General features: G+C 35.3%; 1 protein-coding gene across 1 annotated transcript; it reads right to left on the bottom strand.

Moving 5' to 3' along the window:
• Positions 1–1637: 1637 nt before the first annotated feature.
• LOC132157314 (polyunsaturated fatty acid 5-lipoxygenase-like) lies at positions 1638–12468 on the bottom strand. Its single transcript, XM_059566602.1, has 14 exons — positions 12228–12468; positions 11504–11702; positions 11338–11419; positions 9894–10016; positions 7494–7600; positions 6992–7164; positions 6713–6859; positions 5454–5657; positions 5250–5336; positions 3840–4018; positions 3652–3773; positions 2621–2721; positions 2354–2524; positions 1638–2274 (listed from the first exon to the last, which is right to left on the bottom strand). The coding sequence occupies exons 1-14, from the start codon at positions 12375–12377 to the stop codon at positions 2095–2097; spliced, it is 2025 nt and encodes a 674-aa protein (XP_059422585.1). The 5' UTR covers positions 12378–12468; the 3' UTR covers positions 1638–2094.
• Between the last annotated feature and the right edge of the window lie 773 nt (positions 12469–13241).

Genomic DNA, 13241 nt, shown 5'->3' with positions numbered 1-13241 from the left:
AAAGACAATATTAATATTAATGAAATTAAAGCAATTAAGCCACACTTAAGTGATTCAAAAAGCACACTCTAATCAATTGAATTTTAGTATAAATTAAAAATGGAAGACATTTCAATTTAGTTGTAAATAACATACAGTTAAATATCTGATTAAAATTTGTATTTAAAGTATAATATTTCTTAAAAGTAAGCTAACGTGTACCTCTTTTTTTCACAAGGCTGATCAAAAATGAATGCTATTTCATTTAAAGCCAGACATTTATGTAATTTTATCTGACAGCTGCTACTGCTATAACGTTACATGATATAAAGTTTAAACAAAACCACGACTTATCAATTTGCTGAGGAAACTTTTCAAAGTTAAAACGTTAGAAGAACTAATGTTATGTGCCACAAGGAAACATCAGGCGATAACCTCGTCCTTCTTCAAATCCTGAACGATTTTAAAACATAAGTACGTAAACCTGAATACACGTTTGATCCGTTATTAACTGGTATTTTAAGATTTTTTATTTTATTTTTTTATTTTTTTTTTGCATTTGCATTTGTAAGTTCAGCCTGCTGTCATGCAAGGCTAACGTTAGCTGCTGTGCTAGCAACTTACAGCCTGAATCTCGGATCATGTCATTTGAATTACGTTATAGATTTACCTTATATATGTAACGTTACTGTGATCAAATATCCTCTGTAGTGTTTCCCTTCACCTCAAAATCTCACGACTCCAGCAGTGAGACAAGTCAAAAGCAGCTTGTCGCTGCCACTCGTCCCATCCTCGGCCATGTCCCGTCTGCAGAGGATCAGCTGATTCCAGTCACCTGACCACGGAGTCCCTCTGATCTGAGAACAGCTTCTCGCGCGAGTCAGTGACGCTGCTCCTAAACGGCGCGCGTTTAAACTGATCTCAAAGCAGCGCTTCCTGACAGCGACTAATAGTGTTTATTATAAGGAGGAAAAACATGCATAAAAAACGAATGAAGGCAAACTCTTGACAAAAAAAGAATTAATAATCTAGTTTGGAAGTATTTTTTCACGAGAAAAGCTAAATCTGAATTAATAAATATTTATTTTCCACACAAACCGTGCTGGAAATTGCTGTAGATGATTGTTAGTTGGTTGACTAGTTATGTTATACATTTTCTAGAAGTGAAGGTCCATCCAATATCTCAGCCTAGTTTAAGGTGCTTTCTTTTAATAACTAAAAATAGCCTCCTGTTTATAATAAATGCTAAAACTGTGTAGATTTAGAGGTAAAAGGTCAAATTTGGAGAAACCAAACTGAAATAACTCATTTTAATAAAAAATAAAAAAATCAATGAAACCACCATGAATCCTAGTGACCTGATGGTCTTCTAATCCCAGAGGCCACATGATGACAAATGTGTTGCAATAGTGTTGCAAACAGCTGCCCATTTATTCACAAATAATAGACAAGTTTTCCAGTCACTGCAAAGCTTGTGTGTTTCTCAGTTAACTGCTCATGATTTATCCAAAATGATTTAGCATTAATTAATAGACTATAAAAGTAAAGAATCAATCAATAGAAAATTTTAATTATAACAATCTGTTTTAATCTGTTAATCTGCCATTTTCAAAACAAGCAAAGAAGATTCCCTCGTGATCAAGAATGAAGATAATGTTGCTGAAAAATAAAATAAATATAAAAATAACATTTGTTTGACATGTGGGTAAAGTAAAATGTTGACATTAGGATAATAAAAAAGCATGAAATAATTTCTGGCTACAACTTTGTTATTGCATATTGTAATATTATTATTACTACTACTACAAAAAAGTAAATTATACAGAATTTTGAAACACCTCTACATTACACATGCACTTTTAAAAATAAAAATTCCACAGGGGTGGTTTGACAGTGAAGAACCATTTTGGGTTCCCTAACAAGCGATGGAATTGTGTAGATGTTAAAGGTTCTTCATGGAACCCCAGATGCCAATAAAGAAACTTTTTTTGTAAGAGTGCGATAAACTTTGTATGTTTCAAATCGTTTCTTTTGCCAATTTTTAACAATAAAACAACTCTGATAAAACACTTCCTACTACTAGCATAGCACTTCTAGTCCCATGTGACTGGAGAATCAGACAGCCACACTGTTCGGGATTCTGTCTGGAGAAAAATAGTAGTAAGGCAGCTTTTTTCCCTCATTTCGGCTCTTGATGACTTTAACCACTTCTGCGAGATTCTTGCGGAATTTCACCATGGCCTCCTTCACAGGTTTCTCAATGAAGTGTTCATCTGGATACATACCTAGGAACAACTGCAAAAATCATACTTTTCAGTATATGTCATTGCTCACACAGCACACCTGAGGTTTTATGTATGCATATAGATATGACCTCATTTTCTTGAAACTGACTGAGGGCCCACACGGCTCCCAGATGCCAGCAGGAGCGTCCTCGATCAGGCAGACTCTCCACTACGTACTTCAAATCCACCTCACCCTTCTTCGTAGGAGGAGGCTTCCGCATGGTCGGGGGGGAATTCGGGATCCATGAACACCAGTCAAACTGGGGTAAAGGGTCAGAACACTGATATTAGCCTAGGACTTTTACTGTTCATTTTACTTTACAACAAAATATTCCAGGAATATTACAGTGTGTTACCTGTCCAAAGTTTACTGCAGCATGTTGTGCAGAAGCACTGAAGATGACGATAGTCAGATACTCAACCAGCTGCTCCTTGGTTTGTAAACTCTTGGGAAACTCTGCAGATAATGATAATGTGTCATCACCATGGGGTTCATTCAGAGGTCAGACACATTTACATTCATGAGAACACACTTAGACCTGAAATTAAAGGCTAGTAGCACTACAGTGAATTATTGGTTGAGGATTTTCTAACTAAGATTTGAGGTTTAGTCCACCTGCTGAAGAATAAATCGAGGAAAGGAACTGGAAATATATTTACTGCAAATGGTTTAATCCCAAACTTCTTTTTATTATAAATATATATATTACATATATATAAAACAACCATACCCTCGTGAAAATGTGAAATTGTTTGTATTGAATGTACAATTTTAATGTACTTCGAATCTAAAAATTATATTTTTAGAATACCGTACTTACAGAAACACATCATTGAAATAAAAGAAACAGTATGACTGTTTCTTTAAACACTTAATAAACTTTCAAAAAAATTACTTTGTAATAATGTCAAATTAAAATTTTTAATTGGCTACGTTTTAAATTGTAGCCTACTTGATTATAATTTTTACTCTAGTGTTATGCAATATTACAGTCAGTTTATATATTTAAATTGTAATACATGTCCATCATGCCACTCCATCATTACAAAACACAAATGTGTAATTACAAATATATTTAAATACATGACATACAAGTTTCAATAGAAATTACATTAAACTATACTTTAGTTTAACATAAAAGCTTGTCTGTACATTTGACAGTACACTTTAACCGTATTTCAAAAACAACAGAAGTAATTCTGAAGTGGGTCAAAAAGCTCTCTAAAGATCAGCTAATTGGATTTAATATATAAATTAAAACTGTAATACATTTTCATTTAATTGAAATTGAAATGCAATTAAGTGTCTGCACACATTAGTAGATTTTTCCCATAATAATAAGTAATTCTTATGCAATTCTGGGGTTTGTTTTAGGTGTGTATTTACCACAATAGTCACAATCCTGCATTCCAAAGCTGCAAACATCTTTCACAAAAGCCTGGATCTCTTCGTCTTGCTGGACGGTCTCATCTTTGTCATAGTAGATGTCCACTACATCTGTCACAAAACTAGGAAGAGATCAAATTAATATCATATTATTAAATTAAATATCCATGCTTTATTTTGTCACATACCTTGTCACTGCCTCCCAGACGCTGCAGCCATCATCTCTGTAGAAGTAGTAGGGCAGATCCTCCTGGCTGTCCATGCCTCGTGCTTTTATGGCCTCTGGGAAACACAAGGACCTGTATGTGAAGGTCTTCATGGACTTCTGGACCAGTTCTACATGGCCACCTCCACCTGTCCCATTAGCCTGTGAGAGATACAACACTGAGATACAAACACCCCTCAATGCTGTATAAGTTGTAAGACTTTGATAAAATGTTACGGTAACTGAACAGTTAGTTTTAATTTAAGTTTGTATCACTATGTGTTTGCCCACATCCGGACTGTGAATTAGTGGTGGGGATTTTTCAGTGACCTTCTTTTGCATATTAAATCAGTACACCAGTACGTGCATACAAGTTATGACTGAATAATTCAGGTTTGTTAACTTTGTCTTGCTATATTATAATGTATACATGCAATATTCCTCTTAAGTAGCCCAAATCAGTATTGTTGTCTTCACAATACATTGATGTCGTTAATGATAATGTACACTCAGTGTCAACACTGAAAAAAATTCACTAAGGTTTATCACTGGCAGTGTAGTTTTTTTGTTTGTTTGTTTGTTTTTTTTAATTAAAAAATGTAAACACTTGCGGTTTTGCTTTGGGAAGTGAGAGTGCTTACATAATTTAAAATATTCATAGTGACCAAAGGTTAAACCAAACATATGCCTTTGTTATGCACTGTGTTGAAGGTAACAAGCAATGTGAGTTATGTAATCAGAATGCTTTTTTCAAGTAACTAGTAAAGTAAGGTGTTGCAAGAATGCAAAAAAGGTTAGCAGCCTCAGAAGCAGTTTGGCACCATGCCAGCAAATTCGTTGATGCAGTAAACGAAAGCAGTTTTGTTATCAACACAAAATTCATAACTTTTTGCCAGCATAGTCTGAAGATAAACAAAACAAAATGTCAGACATGAAGTTCAATATAATTGGTATCAATGTTCTTTACATGGTCCAACTAAAACTAATTAAAACTAAATCTATCAGTGTTTTGACCAATGTGGTAAAACAGGGCATCTTTCAACTCTGGATGCCGCTCCAAAACATAAGAAACCAGTCTTTTGGGCCAAAAAATTCCCCAAAAAAGTTCATGATGGAAAATGACGTCATAGGAAAAATTAATTTTGTTTCAAAATTCGAAATTCGGACAGCTGGTGTCAGAGGGACTGAGTTAGAGACTCCAAAGGTTCAGCAGTTAACGTTCAGAATGTCCTCACTCTATGGTTCAGATTTCACAACTTTTTACTAAATGGCTCTATGGTCTGCATTTTTGACTTCTTGAGTAGAAAATAAAAAAGAGGAAGAAGAAGAACACCAATGATTACAATAGGTGGCTTTGGAGGAAGTAAGCTATTAGAGGAAGAGGAAAACCGACCTTGTCAAAGAGTCCACATTCACAGATGAGCTGCTCACGAGCTTTGGTGTTAATGGCAATGGTGAAACGGATGTGAGGTAACAGCAACTGAAAGAGCAGAGGATGCCTCTTGGAATGTGTAATCAACCGTACTTAAGACATGGACATTATTTACTCTACACAAATATCATAGAACTAATTCTATACAGAAAACCAAGAAATTACCTTGAAAACAGGATGAACGGCAGGCAGCTGTCTGAACAATGCTATGCCAAAGACTTCAGATATCAGATGTGTCCTGAGAAGATGTGTGACTGTCTGGTGTACATGGAAGTCTGAAGATCTGACCCAGATCTTGGCCAGCAACCAGTCGTACTCATCATCAGTCGGGATGAAGATGGGATTATCCTCTCCTGGTTTCTGACTCAGCTATGTTAATAATATGGAGATCATTTTCAAAACTCATTCAGCCTGTTTTTATACAAAGGCATATATGCCATTGTTCTCAAACTGTAAGAGACTTCCCTATTTCTCATATCCCATTGACTCCCTTACATTCATGTATACATACAGTACATAAAATGTCCTTGCACAACTTCCTTCCTTTGTTCCTTGTACAAAAATAATCACATTTCGGAAAGCTTGTAAAATAGCATGGTCACATGGACTAATTAAATGACACTTTTGTATGCATCTAGATGCTTGAAAGTTATCAAACAAAACAAAAACATATCATGTTTTCCACAAAAATAATAAGTAGCATAACATTTTTCAACACTGATAATTATAAGATATGTTTCTTGAGCAGCAAACCATTATCTTGGAATGATTTCTGAAGGATCATGGCAGTTAAAAATGTTTGCCTTGCCAAATAAATAAATAAGTTTAACATTATTAAAGCAGAAAATATTAGTCATTATAAATTATAATAATATTTCATAGTATTGCTGTTTTGACTTTATTTTTGCAAATAAATGCAGCCTGGTGAGCATAAGAGACTTCTTTCAAAACATAAACATCTTAATGACCCAAAAATGTGTGTGTGTGTGTGTGTATATATATATATATATATATTATTAATTCATGGAATATTATCAAATGCATTTTCTATTATCAACACACAGTATAGTATTTTTTGCACAAAACATAGCAGAACAATACATACCTACTGATAAGAAACTAAGCAATTTCAACTAAACAAATCAAGAGTGTAAGGTATAGTATAGTGTTCACTGTCACTCTTCAGTTTTTTCATATAAAAAGATCACCTTTGTCACCTTTGTTAAACTGCTTGTATTCTCAGTTTTAAATTGCTTTTGACAAAGCATCTACTAAACTAAAGTTTTTTTATTATTCACACATTTTTTTCTAAGTTCACAAGATAGTGTGTGAAAAAAAATGGAGAAACAGAAATTATTTTCTTGCGCTGTATCTGATATCAATGTTTTCAGCACATGTGCTTTTTTTGTGTTTATTTCAGATACCTGGATGGCGATTGGCATGATTTTGTTCTGACTGTTCTTATAAAGCAGACAGATGGGTGCAGCCAAGTACTGAAGGGTGCATGGGTCCGTGGCATTGGGAGTTACACCATCTAAAAGCTCATAGTCAGCAATGAAGAGGTTTCCTTCCTGAAAGACAAGATGTTAGATTTGTACTAAAACCATGCCTTATGTTGCGTGCCGAATTGACACACAAGAAAATGTGCTGCAAGCGAATTATACTGCACATGCCAGTATACTCATTTCATGTGTGTTGCATACCTTGAGCTCTTCTTCCAGTGTAAGACCCCTCTCCAGACTGTCCTCGATAATCTTTTGTGTGACTGGAAACTTGTCAGGAATTTCTGTGCATTTCCTGATGACCACGGGATTACAGCCATTCAAGAACTGGTATCCAAACATGAAGTCTTCCTTCCAGTGCTCCATCACATACTCTGTGCAAAGGACACAAGCAATCATTTTAACATTACCACACACATTCATCTTTATTCTTTCAACAAATTTTAAAAACGTAAATTATTCAGAACAAAATGGTATGTTTTTTTATTACTATTATTATGAAGAGTGCAGTGTAACACTTAACATTAATCTAAATACACTGGGTACATTTTACAGACATATGAGTAAACAAAATGCAATGCTGCTTACTCCAAGCAGGTAATATATGTTTTATAACAGAGTGTTTGTGAGATGAGTGTGTAATGTGCAATTCTTCAATGTTGGTAAAGATATTGTAAAGGTTATATATGCTGGCTGTTCAAACCTGATATTGTATTCTTAATTCTCATGAATATACGCTCAAAGTCTGCAAAATCTCCCCATGAGGACTGGAACATGTGCATGAACTGGTTTACATAGAGATTTTCAATTCTGAGGAATAAAACACAGTCAATGAGGTCAAGGCAGGTACAACCCGAATTCCGGAAAAGTTGGGACGTTTTTTAAATTTTAATAAAATGAAAACTAAAGGAATTTCAAATCACATGAGCCAATATTTTATTCACAATAGAACATAGATAACGTAGCAAATGTTTAAACTGAGAAATTTTACACTTTTATCCACTTAATTAGCTCATTTAAAATTTAATGCCTGCTACAGGTCTCAAAAAAGTTGGCACGGGGCAACAAATGGCTAAAAAAGCAAGCAGTTTTGAAAAGATTCAGCTGGGAGAACATCTAGTGATTAATTAAGTTAATTGATATCAGGTCTGTAACATGATTAGCTATAAAAGCTTTGTCTTAGAGAAGCAGAGTCTCTCAGAAGTAAAGATGGGCAGAGGCTCTCCAATCTGTGAAAGACTGCGTAAAAAAATTGTGGAAAACTTTAAAAACAATGTTCCTCAACGTCAAATGCAAAGGCTTTGCAAATCTCATCATCTACAGTGCATAACATCATCAAAAGTTTCAGAGAAACTGGAGATATCTCTGTGCGTAAGGGACAAGGCCGGAGACCTTTATTGGATGCCCGTGGTCTTCGGGCTCTCAGACAACACTGCATCACTCATCGGCATGATTGTGTCAATGACATTACTAAATGGGCCCAGGAATACTTTCAGAAACCACTGTCGGTAAACACAATCCGCCGTGCCATCAGCAGATGCCAACTAAAGCTCTATCATGCAAAAAGGAAGCCATATGTGAACATGGTCCAGAAGCGCCGTCGTGTCCTGTGGGCCAAGGCTCATTTAAAATGGACTATTTCAAAGTGGAATAGTGTTTTATGGTCAGACGAGTCCAAATTTGACATTCTTGTTGGAAATCACGGACACCGTGTCCTCCGGGCTAAAGAGGAGGGAGACCTTCCAGCATGTTATCAGCGTTCAGTTCAAAAGCCAGCATCTTTGATGGTATGGGGGTGCATAAGTGCATACGGTATGGGCAGCTTGCATGTTTTGGAAGGCTCTGTGAATGCTGAAAGGTATATAAAGGTTTTAGAGCAACATATGCTTCCCTCCAAACAACGTCTATTTCAAGGAAGGCCTTGTTTATTTCAGCAGGACAATGCAAAACCACATACTGCAGCTATAACAACAGCATGGCTTCGTCGTAGAAGAGTCCGGGTGCTAACCTGGCCTGCCTGCAGTCCAGATCTTTCACCTATAGAGAACATTTGGCGCATCATTAAACGAAAAATACGTCAAAGACGACCACGAACCCTTCAGCAGCTGGAAATCTATATAAGGCAAGAATGGGACCAAATTCCAACAGCAAAACTCCAGCAACTCATAGCCTCAATGCCCAGACGTCTTCAAACTGTTTTGAAAAGAAAAGGAGATGCTACACCATGGTAAACATGCCCCGTCCCAACTATTTTGAGACCTGTAGCAGAAATCAAATTTAAATGAGCTCATTTTGTGCATAAAATTGTAAACTTTCTCAGTTTAAACATTTGCTATGTTATCTATGTTCTATTGTGAATAAAATATTGGCTCAGGTGATTTGAAAGTCTTTTAGTTTTCATTTTATTAAAATTTTAAAAACGTCCCAACTTTTCCGGAATTCGGGTTGTAGAACAGAAACAGAAACGTGTTAGTAATGTTTTTGGACAGTTAATCACATTGTATTAGAAAATAAACAAAATATTAAAATAAATATCAAATGCAATTATTTGAACTTAAAAGTGTTTTTGTACACATTTAAGTAGGACTTAAGTACATCTTTATATATAATTTCATAATTGCTTCTATTTTCTTTGAAATGGCTATCCCCACATACTGTATTAAACTCAACCCCTGGACCTCATGCATTAAAAAGTTTTGTTGTTGTGATAATCTAACTCACTGTGCCTGCAAATATGGGTGCTACACACATGTATGCATGACACTGAGAACGACACTTCTCTATTCTCTATAAATATAACTATTTATATCAATAACACAATCTACCGAATCTGCAATTTCTCGAAACAGTCACACTTTTACACTAGCACAGGCATCACAGTTCTTTAATGTCTGTGCAAATGTACAATACCACAAAGACAATGCATGTTTGTATTCAGACCTCGATGATACATGCAAAAGACAAACAGATTCTGAAAGAAACATGCAAATGTGCATACATACAAGCAGACTTTATGGAAATAACAGCTGTCTGACAGCACCGAGAAGTAAAACGGCATTCAAAAATTAAAAATGCAATAGTCATCAAACAAAAAGAAACTTACGCTTTGCTGTAGTTGAGCACAAAGTCCACTCCTTTCTCGCTATCAAACTGAATGTCTCTTGGAAGCTCACTATGGGCTTTGGCATCTATGCTCATAGGGAAGCCAGGGTGCCACTCCTTCCATCTTTAACATCAAGCACATCATCATGTTTTAAAATTCAGTCAATCATATCACTCCCTAATCAAATATGGTCATTGTTATGCAATAAATGAAAGGTTCCACATTTAAAAACAGGATTTACTGGGCAGTATGGTTAGATGTGGTAGTGGTGGTATCATTGGCCAATTTCCCAGATTCCGTCCCATCAGTTATTAGTCAAATGTAGATTCCTGTTCCTATAATTAGTGTTCCCTAAAGGATAATTCGCTCAAAAAAGTGTGTACTCTGGTGTACCCTGATGTCATTCCAAACCTGTATGAGTTTCTTTCTTCTGTTGAACACAGAAGAAGATAGAATTTGTGTAACCAAACAGTTGACGGTAGCCATTGACTTCCACAGAATGAAACAAAAATATTCAACTGTTTAGTTAACAATATTCTTCAAAATGTCTTTATTTGTGTTCAGCAGAGAAACTTATACAGAGAGAACCTCAAAGAGGTTGAGTAAATGAGAGAAACTGTATTTTTTGTTTAACTAGCCTATCTTTTAGCATCTTTTCAGATTAGCTCAAATCTGGGCAATTGTATTTTTTTAAACTCTCCGTTTATAGGGACAGTTCATTCACAAATAAAACGCCCGTCATCATTTATACACCCGCATGGCATTCTTCCAAATATCTAAATAGGCTTAACTAATTAATTATGTAAAATATTCACGTTTCTGCCTTTCTGCAGAAGAACAAAAGTCATACAGGTTTGGAATGACATGAGGGTGAGTAAATGACGACAGAAGTTTAATTTGTGAGTGAACTCTGTGTCATATATTTCATTTTGAAAATGTGTGTAGTATCGTTTTTACATCGGGTTCACGGTCTATAAAATCCTGTGACGGGTTTAGCAACAACCAATCATAAACTGTACAGCGCTTACCTCATTAAATATTCATGAGCGTTGCAGAAACTGAAACTTTGACGCACTTTATTTTGTTTCAGAGCTTCAAGGAGAATCAACCCGTCAAACAATGATGTAAAAAAAAAAACGTTAATTGTTGTGATAAGAGCGATTTACTCTTATTGTCAGAACAGATTATTCAGGAAAACCGGATGGTACAGTCTCGTTCTGAGCATTTATCCAAACAATGACACTGGCAATATGAAACCTGGAAGCACTAAATAATTAACTAAACCAGGGTAAAAAGTAAACAGTACATATGAATCATCAAAGTGTAACTCTGTGAGAATGGAAGAAATAAATAACGTTAATTGTTTGTTATGATGACACGAAAGGCACTTTTCCTAGAGAACATATGTACAGTAGTTAACCTCTTTCTGAAAGTTGCATCAAACCTGTATGTCTTCTGTCTCTGTTCTAGTTCTTTGCGCCTGTGCTGTTTCGCCACTCCTGTCTTTTCCTGCTGTGGCAATCGAGCTGAAACACAGCAAGCAGTGAAACATTATTTTAAGGTAAAGTTTAGGCCTTTATTACAGGACGTACTCGCCAATCAGAACATACCCCTTCCATCTCTGAGGATCACCTCTTTGTCATCAACTAACCAGCGAAAGCAGGGAAACTCGATGTAATCTCCATAGGGCGTCTTCACCGTGATGTATTTGCAGTACCAGTCATCATGCACCCAGTATTTCTTCTTTTCAATTTTCACCAGCTGGATTTCACCCAGGTCCTCTCCCACACTGATGTCATATGAGTCCACCTTTAATTACATCTCATGTTAATACACACATAGCCGACTGTCTTCCTGTAAATGACCATAGATTTTTCTCTTTCTCTTTTTTTTTTTTTGTCTGACACTTAGTGATAAGACTTCCTTTCTTTAGAGATACACTGTGTGACTACTTCAAAGATACTGAACAAGGACTGTGGTTTGATTTTAGTAATTAAAGTATTTTAAAAATTATTGTAAAATAATATATTTTTTCTTACAACTTTTTTTACAGTGTAAAAGTATACTGCAGTGTGTCATCAATAGTCAAGACATATAACTCATGAGTTGATTAGCCCATGTTTTGACTCAAATTAATCAACAGCCATAAAAAAAGAATGCCAAAGCATTAAAAAAAGTTTAAAATTTGAATTCACAAAGAATTAGGCAATTCACTTATGCAATATAATTAAATTATTAGTTTCACAATATAATTTGCAATGAATCACACTTGTCAAAAGGAGCTCAAAGGTCTAATACAGTTGCGTTCATGGGCAAATACTGTTAGTATCTTACCGCTCCTCTCTCGAAGTCATTATAGAGGGGTTTATCCAGGAGGGTTCTCTCACTGCATCCCTCAGATCCCACCAGGGTCAGATAAATGTAGTCGTCTGTTCCAGCAAACCACTGAGTGCCTGTGGCCACAGTCACTGTGTAGTTGGGCATTTTCTGTCAAGCTGGAGATCAGCTCTGCAACTGAACTCGAATGGACTTTTCAAAAGTCACACGCAGACTGCATTTCCTCTTCTCTCTCCCCCTCTCCCTCTAACTGACTCGCTCAAGCCACAAACTTAACACATACTACACGGAAATTTATAGATGTTCTCTTGATTAGCATTGCGGTAGGCTTCAAACTAGTTTCTTGTTTCAAGAAGTGTGTGAACGGCATTATGCAGTTTATGAATTTGATTTATGTCAGTATATTACAGTAAGTCACTCTACACTTTACAGTACAGGAACCAGTTTTTTAGATGCTCTGGCTGGCTTGCTTATCAGATATTTTAGATTTTGTTTGTATTCAAGCCTTGTCAAGTGTTTTACTTAGAGTGAGTGGTTGTTATTGAATATTAGTTGGTCTTGATAGTTTGCAAGGTCTTGTGGTATGTGCCTTGTGGTGTACGAGCTCACAATCTGTTGATGAATACAACCAAATTTGCAATTTGCAAAAAAAAAAAAAAATTATATATATATATATATTTTTTTTTTTTTTTGCAAAACAGAAAAAAGATTATTATTATGTATTTATATATACATAATAAATATGCACAGTATACACATGTATTATGTAAACAAAACCTTTTATTTTGGATGCAATCACTTGACAGCACTTTTATATATATACATACATATGTTTATATATATATATATAATTTGTGTGTTTACATTTTTTTATATTTTATTCTCACTGAGTCTGCATTTGTTTGATCAAAACTACAGTATTATTACAATTAAATTATAATTACAGTAAAACAAAATACTTTTCTATTTCAGTATATTTTAAAATGTTATTTATTACTTATCCAAAGCTGA

The sequence above is a fragment of the Carassius carassius genome, chromosome 14 (genome assembly GCF_963082965.1).
Source record: "Carassius carassius chromosome 14, fCarCar2.1, whole genome shotgun sequence".
NCBI lineage: Eukaryota > Metazoa > Chordata > Actinopteri > Cypriniformes > Cyprinidae > Carassius > Carassius carassius.
This window is presented reverse-complemented; position numbering and strand designations above follow the sequence as displayed.